Source organism: Dasypus novemcinctus, chromosome 3 (genome assembly GCF_030445035.2).
Source record: "Dasypus novemcinctus isolate mDasNov1 chromosome 3, mDasNov1.1.hap2, whole genome shotgun sequence".
Lineage (NCBI taxonomy): Eukaryota > Metazoa > Chordata > Mammalia > Cingulata > Dasypodidae > Dasypus > Dasypus novemcinctus.
This window is the reverse complement of record NC_080675.1, coordinates 91,227,819-91,248,227: the sequence shown is the minus strand read 5'-3', so window position 1 is coordinate 91,248,227 and position 20,409 is coordinate 91,227,819. Positions and strand designations below refer to the sequence as shown.

The following is a 20,409-nucleotide window of genomic DNA, read 5'->3' as shown; positions in this document are numbered from 1 at the left end:
TAACTTATTGAAGTATATCACTCATACATAAACATACATAAACAGTACGTGTAGAATAATAGTTGTGAACTTATAATATAAACATATATAATATCATATAGGACTCTCATAACGCACCCCACCACCAATAACTTGCATTGTTGTTAAACTTTTTAAATTAATGATTAAAGAACATTGTCAAAATATTACTACTAATGAAAGTATTTTCCCCAAACAACTCTATTATTATTATCTTCATATCATTTATATATGAACATATATAAACAATTAAGTGTATAGGAAAAATTGTGAACTTACAAAGCAAACATGCATAAGATCATACAGGGGTCCCATACATCAACCCTCCACCAACACCTTGCATTGTTGCTCAATATTAGTTACAACTTATGAAAGAATATTTCAAAATCTTAGTACTAATCATTGTCCTTATCTTACATTTGGTGTGTTTTTCCCCCAACCCACCCTATTATTATTTTTAAAATGTATTTTCATGACATAAGTTGTGAACTTATAAAACAATCATGCACATGTGCAGAATTCCCAAAGAATACCCCTCCATCAACATGCCACACAGTGATGGACATTTGCTACAGATAAGATAATATCTGATTGTTACCATGTCCATAGTGTACATTTGGCTCACATTTTCTATACTGCCTCATTATCAACACAAATACATCTCTCCCAAAGACGCAAGAATATTATATTATTAATGCAATCTTATATTATTACTGCTAACCACAGTCCATAGATCACTCCAGCTGTACTTTTCCCATGCTTCTCCACATTCCCAACACCCTATAGTAGTGATGTACATTTGCTCTAGCTCACAAAGGACAGTCTTGCATCTGTACCATCAACCACAATTCTCATCCACCTCTTGGTTTACTATTCTATTCAGTTCCTAGATTATTCTCTAGCATTCTGTCAATTGGCATTGACATACCTAGACTACCATTTTCAGCCACATCCCCTTTTATAAACTAGCTGTTACTCACTATGTGTTACCATACACTCTACATTTCCACACTTTTACAGTAAAGCTAATTAAAACTTCTACATACATTACACATCAGTAGTTCATCTAAGTCCTCCTCTTATCTCCTTTAAGAATCCACCACCTGCCACCAGGTCTGGAAGTTATTTTCCTACAATTTCTTCTGGAAGTTTTATGGTTCTTGCTTTTATTTTTAGGATTTTTATCCATTTTGAGTTAATTTTGGATAAGGTATGAGATAGGGCTCCTGTTTCCTTCTTTTGGCTATAGAAATCCAATTCTTTCAGCACCATTAGTTGAATGGACTGTTCTGCATGGAGATGTGTGAGTTTGACAGGCTAGTCAAAAATCACTTGCCCATGTGTGAGGGTCTGTTCTGAACCACCAGTTTGGTGCCATTGGTCTATGTGTCTGTCTTTACACCAGTACCATGCTGTTTTTACCATTATACCCAGGTAATATGATGATGGTTCACTTTTCCTTTTTATGATATTTCTGGCTATTCAGGACCCCTGACACTTCCAAATAAATTTGATGATCATGTTTTCAATTTTTTAAAAAATGGCAGTAGAATTTTTATCAGGATTGCATTGAATCTGTATATCAATTTGATTAGAACAGACATCTTAATGATATTTAGTTTTCCAGTCCATGAGCATGGAATGTTCTTCCAGTTATTTGGGCCTTTTTTGATTTCTTTTTAACCTTGAATTGCAGTTTTCTGAATACAAGTGCTTTACATCATAGGTTAAGTTTATTCCTGACTGAGTTTTATCTGTCATATTTTATTTTCCCCACTCCTTTGAAACTTTTGGTCACTTTTCTTGATATAGGCTTCATTTCTAGACACTCTTCCAGGTCTCTTTCTCCTGGCTTTTCTTTTCAGGCTCTAGCACGTTTTTAGTATTTCCTGAAAATCTGGCCTCTTGCTTAGAAATTCTCTCAGTTTCTGTTTATCTGTGAATATTCTAATCTTGCCCTCATTTCTGAAACACAATCTTGCCAGATATAAGATTCTTGGTTGGAAGTTTTTCTCTTGTAGTATCTCAAATATATCATATCACTGTCTTCTTGCCTCCATGGTTTCTGGTGAGAAATCAGCATTTAATCTTATTGCGTACCCTTATATGTTATGCATGGTTTTTCCCTTGCTGTTCTTGGAATTCTCTCTTCATCTTTGGCATTTGACATTCTGATGAGTATGTGTCTCAGAGTTGGTCTATTGGATATTTTCACATGGGAATACGTTGTGGTTCTTGGACATGAGTATCTATGTCCTTCAATAGGGTTGGGAAATGTTTTACCATTATTTCTTCAAAAATTCCTTCTGCCCCTTTTCCCTTCTCTTATCCTTCTGGGACACCCATGACATGTAAGTTTCCATGCCCTTTACTGTTATTTAGTTCCCTGAGACCTGGGTAAATTTTTTCCATTCTTTTCTTCACCTGTTCTTTTGTATGTTCACTTTCAGAGACCATTTCTTTAAGCTTGCCAATCCTTTCTTTTGGCTTCTCAAACCTGCTATTATATGATTCTGATGTTTTTTTATTTCATTTGCACCTTTCATTCCCATAAGATCTGCTATTTTTCAATGCATGCTTTCAAATTCTTCATGGTGCTCATCCATTGTCTTCTTAATATCCTTAATCTTTTCAGCCATCTCATTGAATTTATTAAAGAGATTTGTTTGAATATCTATTATTTGTTGTCTCAACTCCTTTATGTCATCTGGAGGCTTATCTTGTTCCTTTAACTGGGTGATAGCTTCCTGTTTCTTGGTGTGGATTAATAATTCTTTGTTGGAGTCTTAGCATCTGGATTACTAGAGTATTTATTCTGTGTGCAGTTTTCCTCTTTAGCTTAGGGTTTCCTTACTTTCTCCCTTGCTGACTGTACAGAAGGAGCCTAGGTTGTAATTGGTGCTATAAGCTATGAATGCTCAAGCTGCCCTCATTGCGCCAGGGAACAATGAAGCTTCTCCCAACTTTCTCCTTTGCCAGAGTTAGGACAGAGTTCCAGGTGTGTGGAATAATCCAAGTCATGCAGGCCTAGACTGCAGTTGCCCAGAGAGACTGATGAAGCTTCATGCTCCTTTCTCCCCTGTCTGGGGTGGGGATGAAGCTGCAGGTGTGGACAGTAATCTGTAGAATGTGGGCCTAAGATAACCACAGTTGCTCTGGTAGACTTCTGATTATTCAGTCTATGCCAGCCAAATGTACCTGCAATTACCTGGATAGGCTGGTGCAGGGCATGGCAACCTCCTCCCTTCCAGAGGTGGACTGAAGCGCAGTCTAGGACTGCAGGTTCCTACCATCACTGTGATTTTCAGTCACCCCAGCTTCCACTCAGGCTGGGGGTAAAGTAAAAATGGTGGCCACCAGCCTCTTTCTGATTTGGGCAGATTCATACCCCAGCTGTTTCCAGGGTAATATCTTAGCCAGCTTAACAGTTGAAATCAGCAGCCAACCATCTATTCCTCCTGTTTTTGGGAAATGGAGCTCCTAATTCCAGGCACAGAATAGTTCCTGGGGCGGTTTGTGCTGCCAGAGTAGGAAGATTACTGACCTCCACAGCTTAGGTCGTAATTTCCCAGAGAGGCTGGCGCAGGTCCCTGGAGCTTCCTCCTTGGTGGAGATGGGATGGGGCCTAGGCCTGAGCTGCGATCTGACCTGGATGGAAAGAAGTTGGTCCCCACCAGCACTGTGATTTTCAGTCTGCCCCACTTCTCCGTGTGCCAAGCGTGGAGTTAAGATGGTGGCTCTCAGCCTCTTTCTGGCTTGGACATGCTCAAACTTTAGCTGTTCTCAGCATTATACTTGAGCCCACTGAATTTACTCATCAGGAGCTGAAGCTGGTGCCCAAGTGTCTTCCTCCCCCATTTTGGGGAAGTGGAGGTTTCAATTCTATCTGCGGAACAGCTCCCGAGGCAGCTTGTGCCTCCAGTGGAGGATGGGTACCGGCCTCCGTGGTGTGGAGGGCTCTACTTACAAGTCTTCTCTGCAGGTGGGCAGTCTCCTCCTTCCATTCCTTCAAGGATGTTGCAGGATGCTCTTCTGGCCTTCTGGAGGCCCCAAACAGGTACTCTGCACTAGCTCCAGAGAGCTCTGGGTGTTTGCTAACTGCCCTGTAGCAGGAGCTGACTCTAGAAGCTCCTTACTCCGCCACCATCTTGCTGGTTCTCTCTCCCCTATGGCTTTGATTTTCATTTCTGTAGTATGCCTGCTACTTTTAAAACAAATATATACGTTTATCTTAGGTATGATACCAATGCATGAGCAACAAAAGAAAAAATATCTAAAGGTGACTTCCCAAAAATTAAAAACTTTTGTGCATCCAAGGACAATTTCAAGAAAGTGAAATGACAACTCACAGGAAGGGAGAAAATATTTGGAAATTATATATCTGATTAGGGTTTAACATAATATCCAGAATATGTAGAGAGTTTTGATAACTGAATAACAAGCAGAAAAATAATGAAATTAAAAAATATGCCAAATACTTAAATAGATATTTTTTCTAAATGGCCAATAAGTACATGAAAAGATGCTCATATCTCATGAGATCTTAGGCAAATGCAAACCGAAACACAATTAGACTCCACTTCACACTCATAAGGATGGCTATTAACAACAGGGAAAAAATGGAAAATAACAACCGTTGGTGAGGATGCAGAGAAATAGTAACCCTTGTACAATGTTCCTGGGAATGTATATTGGTACAGCCACAGTGGAAAACAGTTTAATGGATTCTCAGCAAATTAAACTTAGAATTACTATGTGGCCTGGCAATTCCACTCCTAGGTATGTACACAAAAGATTGGAAGCAGGCACTAGAACAGATATTTGTATACCAATGTTAATAGAAGCACTTTTAACAATAGCCCAAAGGTGGAAGCAAACTAAGTGTCTCTCAACAAATGAATGGATAAACAAAATGTGTTATATCAAGGCAGTGGAATATTATCCAGCCATAAAAAGGAATGAAGTTCTGATATGCTGCAACACAGATGAAGCTTGAAGACAATGTGTTGAGTGAAATCAGCCAACACAAAAGCACAAATACTGCATGATTTCAATTTTATGAAATACCTAGACTAGGCATAGAAACTGAAAGAGATTATAAATGATCAGGAGCTGGGTGGGCAGGTAGGAATGGGCAATTTTTGCTTAATGGGTCCAGCTTTTCTGTTCAGGTCTTAGAAAAGATTTGGTAAAGGGTGGTTGTGATGGGAACACAATACGGTGAAAGTAATTAATACACTGAATTGTACACATGAAAGCGGTTAATATGCTACTTTACTGGAATTGTAGTTGGTATTGGGGTTTAAGATATATTTAGGGGATTGAATCTTTTTACTGACAATATGATAGCCAGGCCCTGAGCCTCAACAGACTCCAGCTCCTACAATCTGAATTATTGGACTCACCTCACTCAGCTAAGATGGAGTTGAAGAAGGACAACCACCACACCATGGAGCCTAGAGTGCCTACAACTGAAAGCAGGAGGATTGCATCCAGTAACCATGTGGAATCTGAGCCTCCTCTTGACATAGAGGTGCAACGGACACAACCAATCCAAGGACCTCAGAGAAAAGGTGGCAATGGAGTGGGAAAAGTGGACATGGTGGCTGATGGGTGTGGGGAATGGCAGGAAGAGATGAGATGTGGAGGCGCCTTTGGGACTTGGAGTTGCCCTGGATGGTGCTTCAGGGGCAATCACCGGACATTGTAAATCCTCCCAGGGCTCACTGGACGAAATGGGGGAGAGTGTGGGCCATGATGTGGACCAATGACCATGAGGTGCAGAGATACCCAGAGATGTACTTACCAAATGCAATGGATGTGTCATGATGATGGGAGTGAGTGTTGCTGGGGGGGGGGGGAGGGGTGCGGTGGGGGTGGTGGGGTCGAATAGGACCTCATATTTTTTTAATGTAATATTTTTACAAAATCAATAAAAAAAAAGAGAGAAAAAAAATATGGAAACTTTTGCACTGTTTATGTTAACAAAATAACATTTTAAAACTAGGCTGCCCTGGTTGCCATCTTCCTCCCCACCTGCTGCCCTCTGCCCTCAGTGAAGAGGTTGTCCTAGTGTACACCCTTGGAAACTTCTCATCTAGATACTAAAGTCGTTTCCAAACACCACATGCTGCTGTTCTAGGGTCACATGTGATAATATTGATACAAACATACCACAATAAAAATAAAACACATTTTATTCTTGAGGATTTCCTTATAAATCTATTTCATGTGGATTGTCTAGAGAAGGGCAAAGGACTTAGACCATTCAGGTAGTGTCCTCAATGCTGTCATTTTCATCAGTTACAGAAGATAGAACCTGTTATGTTCACTGTAGGTCCCCAATGCCTGGCACTTAGTAGGTGCTCAGTGAGTATTTGTTGATTAATAGGAATAACTGTGCTTTCCAGTCCATTGCAGAGAGGACCGCTTTCTAACTCAAAACGCGGATACAGCCCCAGTGGTCAGCAGGGTGTCTGAGCCTGGAGGCCAGCAGTGACCAAGAGCCTCAGGCCAAATGGGGCCCAGGCTGCTGAGCGACCGGGTGGCCAGTGGTGCCTGAGCTCATGGGGACACCCGGGTCACTGTGGGGACTGAGGTGTCCCTGCCCAGGTGAAAGACGGGCCAAGGTTCTGGAGTAGACCCTGCCAGCCCGCCCTGCATGGCCCTGCTGGTGCCGGCACAGGCCTGGCCCTCTGAGGCCCCTCTCTGCCTGGGCTGGGGCTGGACCGGCAGCCCGTGGCGAGGCCCCACTGGAATCCCAGGGGCTCTGGGCAGCTTGGTGGAAGGCCCAGCTCAGATCAGTGTGGTCTGGAGTAGACAGGAGTTGGTGGAGGCTGAAACTCCCAGTGAAGCAGGAGAGAAAAGGCAGCCAGGAGGCTGGAGACTGTGCTGTATTCTGAGCTCAGAGTGCAGCTGAGCAGGGCAGGGAAGGAAACAATGCTGAGATAAGAATGAAGAAGCATATCGAGGACCCCATCCCCAAGGTGTCAGCTTCCCAGGCTGGGGAGAGTATAGCCCTGCTCATGGGATCCCCTCCCCATTGGGGTGGGCACATGAGCTTGATGGGCCCCAGAAATCCAGGACCCGTCCTGCTATCCCATTGCTCTCCAGATATCTGAAGGAAAGGGGATTAGAAGCTCACCTGGAGCCCCAGGACCAGAGAGGTGTTTGTTTTCTCCTGTGGGCTCTCAGCTTCCTGGCTCTCAGTCCTGCAGAGGGGCAGGCCCTGGAGTGGGTAAGAAGGAGGTGGGCACCAACCTCAAGGTGTAGGGAAGGTGGCTGGAGAAGGGGCAGATGGGGAAGCAGAAAGTAGAGCTGAATGGGGGCGTGGCACAGTGTGAACTTGGATCAGTGAATACACGAGAAACCAGCTCTTTCTGTTCACATAAGAGACATTTATTCAGGTGCTCGTCCCTCTCTCTGTGTAACTCAGGACTTGGCTCCAGAGGAGACGTGGGCTGGGTGTGATTGCTGCCGTTAGAGCTTCTTCATTGCTTCCTTTATCCAGGGCAGGAAACGTGAGACTTTGGTGAAGACCCATGGAGGTTTTCCATTTCCCCGCCCATAGGAGACAATGCCCTGGGCCACGTTGTTACAGACAAGGGGTCCCCCGGAGTCCCCCTGAGGACAGAAAGGGGAAGGACTGAGTCATTGTCCTCTTGGTTGTGCTGCCCCACGCCCACCCCCAGGAGCTCCCAGCTCTGGAGAAGGCCCCCCGGCTTGGTCTCCAGGGTGGGACGTGAGGTCAGGGCACACCTGTGTGGACCGCTCGGCTACAAGCTCTGACCCTGGGCTGGGCGGGCCCCTCCCCTCCACAGGGCTGAGCTTCCTCCCCCTGTGAAGGTGCTGTGGGAACTTGGATCCAGGCACTTCCTAGGGACACTAGCAGGCAAGTGGGGCTGGAACCCAGCTTGAAGGATAGGTCCATTCACCAAGGTAAGTGCTGTGCTGAGGGGCGCCTGCTTTTAATTACCCCACCCCAAGGGACCATTATGTCTAATGATTGTGCCCTGGGCAAGGATCAGATGTTGCAAATTCATCCCAAGGGGCATGTTTCACCATAGCGCCCTGTATGCTGGCAGAAGCACTAGTTGCTCCCCAGCTCTGGCTGCTCTCATCTTAGTTCCCAAGGAAAAAGTCCACAGCCTCGTGGGTGAAGAGTCCCAGCTGCCCGGGTCTCCAGGTTCCAGATCTTCCCCAACCATCCTCACCCTCGAGACAAGCAATGTGGATGGTACAACTCACCTTAAAGGAAGCCTTGTTTTCCTTTGGGTCCCCCACACAAATCTGAGTGTCCTTGTTATAAAGCCTGGGGAAGGTGAATTGGCAAACCCAATCTTCCTGCACGGTCAGCTGCACCTCTTGCAGAGTGTTGGTTGAAATACCCACTGCGACCTGCCCCCAGCCGGCCACACTGCACACCTGGCCTGGTCGCACCTGGGTCTGGCTCCTGGGCAGGCTGAGGGGGCGCACAGCTGCAGTCCATTTGGCCTTTCTCTCCAGCTGCAGGGGGAGGCAAGAAAGTCAGGAGCCTCCCTGACCAGGTGTCCCTGGAGGGGCTGCCTCTGTCTTCTCTCTGGACTCTGGGGTACTGGAATTTGATAGCCAGGAGGGAAAAGAAGGAGGGGACAGGGGTCCCAGTGGGTGGAGAAATTCTGTGGCCTCGGGGGAAGAACGACCAGCAGCCAGGTGTGCCTTACCTGCAGTAACATGATGTCATTGGAGAGTGTGCTCTCATCATAGTCTGGGTGGAGGATGGCTTTCCTCACAGGGATGTGCTGCTGGGTGTTTTCCTGCAGTCTCAAATTGTGGGCCCCCAGGGTGACATTTATTGAGCTGCAGAGAGAAGCAAATGGATGGATTGAATGATTGGAGATACCATCCAGTAGCCCTGAATGATGCAGAGCAGCCTGGGGCAGGGTGGGGTGCAGCTGAAGGATATTGAGGGGCCAGGAGGGCCCTTGGGCTGTGCCCTCTGCTCTTTGGAAGCCAAGGTGGGGTTCCAGACCTGCTGGCAACGGGCCTGTAACTTTCAGAGATGCGTTACCCCCAGGAGAACAAGTGACATAATGTTTGTTTGCACTTAGACCCTAAGATGTGTCACCAGCTCCAAATACGCTAGGGCCAGTCATTTCTCAGCAAAACCTTTGGCACTGACCTTCCCCTCTCCCAACAAAATCAGCTGTCCTCTTTCTCACCCTCCAAGCATCTGCTCTGGCCCCGCAGTGCTTAGAGTCGAGGAAGCCCCTTGGGTAAAGACAGGGATGGGGCCCCTGGAGCATCCCCAGGGGGAAGTGGCCTTTGGCTGCCCCTACCTCCCAAAGCAGTGAGCAGCCATCAGCACGAAGTTCTCTTGGATCAGGGAACCGCCACAGAATTTCATCACCCCCTTAACCCAGTACACAATATATGCCATGTAGGGGCGGGAGTGGGGCTTGGCCTCATGTCCCCCAATGATCTTCCCTGAAAGAAATGTCTGTTCTGCTTTTGCACACCTGCTGATTCCAGCAGGCAGGCATCTGCATGGTGGCTCCCAAAGGACTGGTCCTTTGGGAGCCTGGGATGGCCTGCGGCTGCAGGCTGGCAGGGCCTCTGCATCTTCCTCTGAGAAGGGAAGAGCAGCAGTTCTTGATCTGTAAATCTTTCTTCTACACATAGTTGGAGGCAAGTGTAACTGTCTTAGGAACGGAAGCACCAGAGGCTCCTTAGAATTCCTTTCTGACTTTAGAAGTGCAATTTTAAGTGAAGTTCATGTGGTTGAGGTGAGTTTCTAAGACCCCTCTGAATCTTATGATATCTAGGATGGTACTGCTTTCAAATGGCCAGGACGTAAGATTAGGGATCTCAATATTGTAGCGTCCTATTTCCTAGTGCACATAACACAGTGGGTGCCCAGTAAATGCTCAGTGGCTGCCTGAAGGCATGGCTCCCAAATAGCCTCAGGATGAGGGCTATGAGGCTAAGGCTGGTGGGAATCTGGAAAGTAGAGAAGTTGGGGTCTGCCAAAGACAGTGGTCCACCCTCACAAGAGGGAGCTGCCACGGGTGGGGAAAAAAGCAGAGTTGGATAAGTGGACCATGGTCACTCAGACAGAGCAGAGGCAAAAACACCATCATGGGGACCATGATCTCACCAATTATGGGGTCTGCTGAGCTTTGGGATTCACTCTGAAGCAGAAGGGGTAATGGTGCATCTGTCTGGTCCCAAACACAGAAGCCAGGCCTATGCTGCTCTGCATGGGATCAGTTATTTTTAAATTTTGAAATAAATTCAAACTGACCAGACACTTGCAAAATAATACAAAACAAATAGCTAGAACTCCAATATACCCCCTACCCAAATACTCATATTTTTCAATTTTTAACATTTTGCTAATTTGTTGTATCATTGTATTCCCATCCATTCATTAATCTATCTACCTATCCATCCATCCATCTATGTCTGTCTGTCTGTCTGTCTCTCTCTGTCTGTCTCTATCTATCTATCTATCTATCTATCTATCTATCTATCTATCTATCTATCTATCTATCTATCTATCTATCTATCTATCTATCTTTCTATCTTAGCCAAAGGGGTGCTGATGCAAAGTATCAGAAATCTGTTGCTTTTAAAAGGGGTATTTATTTCGGGGTAAAAGTTTATAGTTTCAAGGCCCTGAAGAGTCCATCTCACAGTTACTTCCTCACTCAACTGTTGCCACATGTTGAAACAAGATGGTAGGTGACATCTGTGAGGGTTGTTACCCTCCATGGGACAGCATCTTCTGATCTCAGCTGTAGGGTGGCATAGGGCTCAGCTGCTCTGTTCTCTTCAGCTGCAAACTATCAGGTGAATGGCTTAAATTTTCCCCTGGGCTCTAGGATCAATAGTGACAAGGTTCTCTCTCTCCTTGTCTTCTGTATCTTCTCCTGGGTGTTTTCTTGCCTGAATGTCTGTTTATATAGCTCATCAATAGGGTCGGGACTCAACTCTGACCATTCCCTAATGACATTGTTGAATTAAAGCCAAAATCTTGATTTAATCCAGTAAACTTAATACCTTTGAATTTTTCTTTTTATAAATGAAGTAGTATTTTTTTTTTTTTAAGATTTATTTACTGTCCCCCACCCCCTGCCCTGCTGCCTCTACTGGCTGTCTGTTCTCTATATCCATTTGCTGTGTATTCTTCAGGGTCTGCTTGACTTCTCTTCTCGTCTTGTCTTTAAGCGGCACTGGGAAAGTGTCCCAGGACCTTTGATATGGGAGAGAGGCACTCAGTTGCTTAAAGCACCTCAGTTCCTCAGTCTGCTGCATTTCTCACTGTCTCTCCTCTGCATCTCCCTTTGTTGTGTAATCTAGCTGTGCCAGCTCTCCACAGTGCAGGCCCTCAGCTCTCTGAAGCATGGGCCAGCTTGCCTTCACCAGGAGGCCCTCAGAAATGAACCCTGGGTCTCCCATATGGTAGGTAGGAGCCCAATTGCTTGAGCCACATCTGCTTGCTAAAACCTTTGAATTTAATAAAATCAAAGTGTATAGAGGAATAGACCAGTTTATTAACATAATCCTTATATCTTTTTTGGGGTTCATAAATAATCTCAAATTGCCACACTATCTATCTATCTGTCTACCTATCTATCTGTCTGTCTATTTATCTATCTTCTATCTATACCACCATCTATCTCTATTTCTAAACACTTGAGAATAGAATGCATACATAACACTCCTTTTTTTGTCATAATACTCCTTGAACACATAATACTTTCATGTATATTTCATCAGAACAAGGATATTTACTTATGTAACCACATTAAGTATAGTTACCAAGTTCAAGAAATTTAACGTTGATATAAAGTATACAGTTCATATTCTACTTTTTAAATCATCCTAGTACTGTCTTTTTGGACATATTCTCCTTCATTATTGGTTCCAGTCCAGAATTATGAATTGCATGTAATTATTATTATAACATTAGTCCCCCTTCTAACTCTGTTTTTAAGAATTGTGGAAACATATATACAACATAAAATTTCCCATCTCTGCCACTCTCAAGCCTATAATGTAATGTGTCCACAAAAATTTTAAGGTTTTCTCTTTCTCAGTTTCCTGCCCTCTGCAATGCAATTCCAGGAAAATCCCACTTTCAAGATGACAAGGGTAGGGCCTGGGGAAGGGATAGTACCCACAGCCTCTGCCCTGTTATTCCTGTTGATTGTCCATCCAGCATCAAACTTTGGAGTCGGGGGTGGGCCTGGAGCTGGGGTTCAGAACATTCCTGGTAGATTGATGGACCAGAGATGTGCAGAAGGGGCAGGAGATCTGTGTCTTTGTGGGATGGGATTGGCCTCTGAGGGTGTCACTCACCTGCATCTGCCCCAGGGGCCAGGAGAAAGGCCAACAGGAACAGGAGTGGCTGCATCTTCTCAGGCAGGTGGACCAGGTCAGAGCTGCTGGTGCTTCTTCTTGCTGTCTTTTATCCCTCAGGAGAGGAAGGAGCTGTTGTTGAGCTCAGAAACCTTGCATTTCCCTCTGGTTTTGTGGTCCCTTATCACTGAAGACTTTCTATGAAAACTGTCCTTGACCCCTGTCCACCACCTATGCCTGAGGACATTCTCTGGTTGGTTTTGTATGCATCACGCAAGTCACCAGGTCGGTACCCATAAATGATGAGTCAGAGCAGACAGGTTTTTCCAGCAAGGGTGGGAGCCCAAGTAGTCAAGGTGGGTACTGTAGGATGTGGCATAGCCAGTGGAAGTCCTGGAGCCCCAGAAACCAGAATGGCAATTATTGTTTTTGAGCCATTATTACTTTTCTTTCTATGCTGCTAAGTCCATCAGCAACCTAGCAGAAGTGTGGTAGCTCTTCTCCTTGCTAGAACCAAGCAAATTGAAGATGGGTGTCTTTCCTTTCAAGACATATGGTGTCTTTATGGTGAAAGAGACAGAAACAGTAACCAGATTATAGAGAGGACCATAGTGGAGGCATGCATAAGGCAGTACAGAATGAGGACACTGTCTCCTAATCCCATGTAGCACAATATTCTATTACCATCATCATCACCCATTACCAAAACACTTCTACTACCCCAAACAGAAATCCTCTACCACATTAGCATTAACTTCCATACTGAAAACCTACCCTGACCCTGTTAATCTGTATTCTAATTTCTGACTGTTTAATTTGCTTATTCTAATAATTTCATATCATATAATATTCATACAATATTTGTCCTTTTGTGCTTGGCTTATTGAACACAACATGATGGCTTTTTTCAAAGGTTCATCTGTGCTGTAGCATGTATCAGAACTTCATGCTGAATGATATTCCATTGTATATATGAGCTGGATTTTGTTGATGGAATCTTTTGTTGCAGTCACTTTTTGACTATTGTGAATAATGCCTCTACAAAAAATGGTGTGCAAATATCTGTTCAAGTCCCTGCTTTGAACTTTTTTGAGTATATACCCAGAAATCGGGTTGCTGGTTAATATGGTAATTCTATATTAACTTTCTGAGGAACTTCTAAACTGTTGCATCATTTTACATTACCATCAACAATGAATGAGTTTTCCTCTATCTCCATATCCTCTCCAACATTTATTTTCTGTTTTTTAAAAATACTATCTATTTTTGGGTGTGAAATGGTATCTCCTTGTGGTTTTGATTTACAATTTCTTGATGGCTAATGATGTTGATATATTTTCTTGTGCTTAATGTCCACTTGAATATATTCTTTGGAGAAATGTCACTTCAAATCCTTTATCCATTTTTAAATTGAGTTGTTTGTCTTTTTGTTGTTGAGTTACACGAGTTCTTTATATATTCTGGATATTAATCCTTTATTAGATATGCGGTTTTCCAAAAATGTTCTCCCATTCTGTAGGTTGTCTTTTTACTTTCATTATGAAGTCCTTGGATATACAAATGTGTTGCACTTTGTTAAAGGTTCATTTGTCTACACTTTTTTTGCCTTTGCCATATTTTTGGTGTAAGATCTAACAAACCATTACCTAAGATAAGGTCTTCAATTTGCTTTCCAAAATTTTTTCTAGTATTCTTATAGTTTTGATTTTGATATATAGGTTTGATCCCTTTTGAGTTAATATTTATATGATGTGAGGTAGGGGTCTGCCTCCATTGTTTTGCATATGGATTTCTAGTTTCCCAGCACCATTTGTTGAAGGGACTATTTTTTTCCCATTGAGTGGACTTGCTGTTCATGTCAAGAATCACCTGGCCATAGATGGAAGGGTTCATTTCTAAACTCTCAAGTCCACTACATTAGTCTAGATGTCTGTCTTTGTACCAGTACCATGATGTTTTGATTACTGTAGTTTTGTAAGAAGTTTTAAATACAGGAAGCATGATTCTTCCAACTTAATTATTCCTTTACTTCCTTTTCAGGATGTTTTTAGCTATTTGGGACCCCATATAAATTTGATGATAGGTTTTTCCAGTTATGCAAAGAAGGCTATTGGAATTTTAATGATATTGTTGGACTCTGTAAATCATTTTAGGTAGAATTGACATCTTAACAATATTTGGTCTTCCTTTACATGAACACAGAATATCCTTTCCTTTATTTTACATATCTTTGAGTTCTTTTAGCCTTATTTTGCAGTTTTTTGCATGCACATCCTTTACATTCTTGGATGAATTTATTTCTGAAACTTTATTGATTTTTGATGCTATTGTAAATGTCATTTTGTCTTAATTTCCTTTTCAGATTGTTCATTGATGGTTCATAGAAAGTTTAAGGCTTTTGTGTGTTTCTATTTTTACCTTGCATCTTTGCTGAATTCACTTATTTGTTCTAGTAGCTTTTTTGTGTATTCTTTGAAATATTCTACACATAGGTGTGTGATCTTTTATAACCAAAAAACTAAGTAACAAACGTTAAGTAGTATGTCATACAGTTAGGGTGATTGGAAGCCAGCAGTGTACACCCCTATCAAAATGCAAACTCTCTGCTCTACTACTCTTGGAAATGATGGAAGCCATAAGTAGGCAGTTCCCAGCTCAGTTATCGTATCTTGGCTTTTTGGTGAGCTCAGGGTCTCTCCCTCTCAGGAAGTATCTGAAGAAAGGTTGGTGAGCTCCTTGGCAAATAAAGATGGGAAGTCATTATGAAGGAAAGAGTTATATGATCTCTGAGAAGCTATACAGAAGACTACTCTCTCAGGCATTTCCTTGGTCAGATTCTTCACCTCATATGGTCACTCAAAACTTTATTCTTGAAGGGTCATAGTGGTCCTACCTTTCCTAGATTGCAGTAAGCCTCTATTGACCTTCACTAATAGACATGAAAATACAAAGAGGGAAGTCAGTGAATCGTACTTTTCCTTGGTAATTAGCATTAATCACCTAACTGGTATTGTGTTAACAACACACTTACTTGCCTGTTGTCCTTTCTAAGGAGTGAAGACCACCAGCCAAGCAGAGCCAAGAATGTGGAGACATAAACAAAAACTCTGACTGTGGGTTACTGGGTATAATAATGGGAGCGGGCATTCCTGTGACATGCCCTTATTTCTGGAATTCTGTATTCTATATATAGGAAAAACAAAGCCATATATTCACTGATGCTTTAAAGCATTTACTACATTCTGTAGGACACCATCCTGACCTCAGAGATCGTTATTTTGTGTCTTCAGTAAGCCAGTTACTTCTGAGTGATGTGGCATGTAAACCGATTTTGGTTAAAGCAAAGTACCCAGTCAGGAAATATAAGTTACTCTAAGTTCTACAAAGAGTGGTGCTGAGAGAAGTATGATAATGAGTGAGAAAGGCAGATTGATATCAATACTTGTTGCCTGAAATGAATCAGCAAGATCTTGCCATTCTTTATGGTCCATCCGATCCACAAGCTGACTTGGCAGTTCCCACCCTGGCTGTGCTGGGACCTGACTCTTCTTGTTGGTCTGGAGGATATGAGAGGTGATGGAATGAATACTGGTGATAAAGGCAATTCCTTCCCTATACTCAGTGAGGTCTTCACAATATTTTACCCAAGGTAATGTTTGTTTCCTCAAACAGTGGAGGAAAGGTAACAAGGAGATGTGAAGAAAGCAGCATGGTTCTGGTACTACCTGTTTTGATTCCACCACAATGTTTTTAGGAGAAGATTTCAGCTCACCAAAGAAAAGTGTTTTGAGCACTTGTTAGGAATAGCTGCCAGAGGAGCCTAGAGACTTTCTTTCCAGTGAAGTCTGAGCAGAAGTTGTTCTCCTGTGCAGTGATGCCAGGAAGTCCTCACAGGTTGGTTAGTCTCTTGCCGACCTGGTGGTCAGGAGGCCTGGCCTTCAGTTGGGCTCTTCCTACCTCTGTGATACCTTTAGCCAGTCACTTTCCCTTCATGTTACTGGTGTCCTTATCTCTTGCAGAAGGATGTGAACTTACAACAGTGCCTTTCAAAGTTGTTTTAAACCACAGAACCATTTTTTCAAGTAAATGTAATACCTAAACTGAATACTTATGTGGTTAAACAATTTTCAGAAATATAATTTCTTTGTTTTGCTTTCTGCATTTTCCTTTTCTGTCTTTTCCAATTAAGGAAACAGGTCCTTACAATGTCTTAGATGCAGAGATTTTTTCCAGCCCCAAATTATAAACTGTGTAAGTTCCATTGGTCTCCTATTGTCAAAGTGTGGAAGGTTATTAAGAGATTGGGTTGTAGCATGTATTGTGGAAAGTAAGCCACAAAAGGGCATTTCTTTTGAGGGCTTCATGGTCCCAGAGGGAGATATTTTCTCCATGTCATAAAATTGTGTAGTGTTGCATGTGGAGTAAAAGGTGCTTTAAGCCAGAGCTGGAACATAGGATCAGCTCCCAGGCAGTGCACCATAATGGTAGCAGAACCTCAGAGTGATGGGTGTTGGGTGTGTCTGTGTGATCCATATTCAGAATAAAGTCACATTATTTCATGTGTGGCCCCCAAGCCAAGAACATCCCAACAGTGAGAGGTCAAGCCTGTGTTGGGAACTTTGGATGTAACAGGAATCCTGAGGGCCTAAGGCTAGAAGTGTTTCTACATTTTTCCAGACCACATGAGTCTCCCTGATTTTGGTTTGATTGTGCCCATGCATGAGCATGCAGTAATGCCTAGGATTTTATGTTTCTGGGCAGTCCAACTGGAAATGTGTTTACTGTGAGATTCTATTTGCTTTCAGGCAAATTAATAATGAGGGTTTTCCTACAATTTAAATCTGTGCAAGGACATTCATTCCTGCTACCTTTCTTTTTAAAATTTTACATGCTCTCTTCCCATATCCTCTAGCCTATCCTGCTGTAATCTCTAATATGCTTTCTTGCTCTGTAAATTTGGTATTCTAGTCATCGCTTATAAGTGATATCATGCAATTTTTGTGCCTTATGTGCCTTGTTTATTTCCACTGAATGTAATGTGTTCAAGGTTCTCCCATGTTCCATCATCTCCCATAAATTCATTTTTCTATGGAATTTTGTCATTCATTAATTTGTTAATGGATCTTTGTATTGTTTCCATGTTTTGGGTGTTGTGAATAACGTTGCTGTAAACATTGGTATACAAGAAGGTGTTTTAGAGTCTGTATTCATTTTTTTTTTTTGGTATATATGTAAAAGTAGAATTGCCAGGTCATATGGTAATTCTAAATTTAACATTTTGAGGAATTTTCTTGTTGCTTTCCATAGTGGCTATACCATTTTACTTTCCAACCAACAACGCACTGGAGTTCAATTTTTATACATGTTCTCCAACACTTGTTATTCTTCATTAATAAAAAAAATCAGCTATCTTTGTGGCTGTGTGGCTGTGAAGTGGTATCCCCCTGTGGTTTGTTTTTAAAATTAATTTTGAAGTATATCACTCATACATTAAACATACATAAACAGTAAGTGTAGAATAATAGTTGTGAACTTACAAAACAAACATATATAACATCATACAGGACTCTCATAACTGACCCTACTACCAATAACATGCATTGTTATTAAACTTTTAAAACTAATAATTAAAGAGCTTTGTTAAAATATTACTACTAACCAAAATATTTTCCCCCCACAAACCCTATTATTATCTTCATATCATTTATATATGAACATATATAAACAATTAAATGTATAGGAAAAGTTGTGAACTTACAAAGCAAACATGCATACAATCATGCAGGGGTCCCATACATCAACCCTCCACCAACACCTTGCATTGTTGTGCAATATTTGTTACAACTTATGAAAGAATATTTCAAAATCTTAGTACTAATCATTGTCCTTATCGTACATTTGGTGTGTTTTTCCCCCAACCCACCCTATTATTATTTTTAAAATGTATTTTCATGACATAAGTTGTAAACTTATAAAACAATCATGTACATGTGCAGAATTCCCAAAGAATACCCCTCCATCAACATGCCACACAGTGATGGACATTTGCTACAGATAAGATAATATCATCTGATTGTTACCATGTCCATAGTGTACATTTGGCTCACATTTTCCATACTGCCTCATTATCAAGACAGTACATCTCTCCCAAAGATGCAAGAATACTATATTTTTACTGCAATCTTATATTACTACTGCTAACCACAGTCCATAGGTCACTCCAGCTGTACTTTTCCCATGCTTCTCCACATTCCCAACACCCTATAGTAGTGATGTACATTTGCTCTAGCTCACAAAGGACAGTCTTGCATCTGTACCATCAACCACAATTCTCATCCACCTCTTGATTTACTGTTTTATTCAGTTCCTAGATTATTCTCTAGCATTCTGTCAATTGGCATTGACATACCTAGATTACCATTTTCAGCCACATTCCCTTTTATAAACTAGCTGTTACTCACTATGTTACCATATACTCTACATTTCCACACTTTTACAGTAAAGCTAATTAAAACTTCTACATACATTACACATCAGTAGTTCATCTCAGTCCTCCTCTTATCTCCTTTAAGAATCCACCACCTGCCACCAGGTCTGGAAGTTATTTTCCTACAATTTCTTCTGGAAGTTTTATGGTTCTTGCTTTTATTTTTAGGATTTTTATCCATTTTGAGTTAATTTTTGGATAAGATATGAGATAGGGCTCCTGTTTCCTTCTTTTGGCTATAGAAATCCAATTCTTTCAGCACCATTAGTTGAATGGACTGTTCTGCACGGAGATTTGTGAGTTTGACAGGCTTGTCAAAAATCACTTGCCCATGTGTGAGGGTCTGTTCTGAATTATCAATTTAGTTCTATTGGTTTATGTGTCTGTCTTTATGCAAGTACCATGCTGTCTTTACCATTATACCCAGGTAATATGATGATGGTTCACTTTTCCTTTTTATGATGTTTCTGGCTATTCAGGACCCCTTAACCTTCCAAATAAATTTGATGATCATGTTTTCAATTAAAAAAAATGGCAGTAGAATTTTTATCAGGATTGCATTGAATCTGTATATCAATTTGATTAGAACTGACATCTTAATGATATTTAATTTTCCAATCCATGAACATGGAATGTTCTTCCAGTTATTTAGGCCTTTTTTGATTTCTTTTTAACCTTGAGTTGCAGTTTTCTGAATACAAGTGCTTTACATCATAGGTTGTTTATTCCTGACTGAGTTTTATCTGTCATATTTTATTTTCCCCACTCTTTTGAAATTTTGGTTACTTTTCTTGATATATGCTTCATTTCTAGACTCTCTTCCAGGCCTCTCTCTCCTGTCTTTTCTTTTCAGGTTCTAGCACACCCTTTAGTATTTCCTGAAAATCTGGCCTCTTGCTTGTTTAGCTGTGAATATTCTAATCTCGCCCTCATTTCTGAAACACAATCTTGCCATATATAATATTCTTGGCTGGAAGCTTTTCTCTTGTAGTATCTTAAATATATCATACTACTGTCTTCTTGTCTCCATGGTTTCTGGTGAGAAATAAGCACTTATCTTATTGGGTATCCTTGTATGTTATGCATTGCTTTTCTCTTGCTTTTCTCGGAATTCTCTCTTTGTTTTTGGCATTTGACATTCTGATGAATATGTGTCTTGGAGTTGTTCTATTTGGATATTTTCGCATGCTAGTACTTGTGCTTCTTGGACACGGATATATATGTCCTTCAGTAGGGTTGGGAAATGTTCTACTATTATTTCTTCAAAAATTCCTTCTGCCCCTTTTCTCTTCTCTTCTTCTTCTGGGATACCCATGACATGACATGTGATACCCTGAGACCTGGTTCAATTTTTCCATTCTTTTCTTCATCTGTTCTTTTTTGTATGTTCACTTTCAGAGACCATTTCTTCAAGTTCAGCAATCCTTTCTTCTGCCTCCTCAAATCTGCTATTATATGATACCAAGGTTTTTAAAATTTCATTGATTGCACCTTTTATTCCCATAAGATCTGCTATTTTTCTGTGTATGCTTTCCAATTCGTCCTTGTGCTCATCCAGTGTC

The 20,409-nt window shown here is 41.7% G+C and overlaps 1 protein-coding gene across 1 annotated transcript; it reads right to left on the bottom strand.

Annotated features, from left to right (window-relative positions):
• Window positions 1-7,411: 7,411 nt before the first annotated feature.
• LOC131277959 (granzyme B-like) lies at window positions 7,412-12,430 on the bottom strand. The gene is made up of 5 exons (XM_058293646.2): window positions 12,361-12,430; window positions 9,336-9,483; window positions 8,721-8,856; window positions 8,266-8,523; window positions 7,412-7,641 (listed from the first exon to the last, which is right to left on the bottom strand). The coding sequence occupies exons 1-5, from the start codon at window positions 12,413-12,415 to the stop codon at window positions 7,498-7,500; spliced, it is 741 nt and encodes a 246-aa protein (XP_058149629.1). The 5' UTR covers window positions 12,416-12,430; the 3' UTR covers window positions 7,412-7,497.
• Window positions 12,431-20,409: the final 7,979 nt, after the last annotated feature.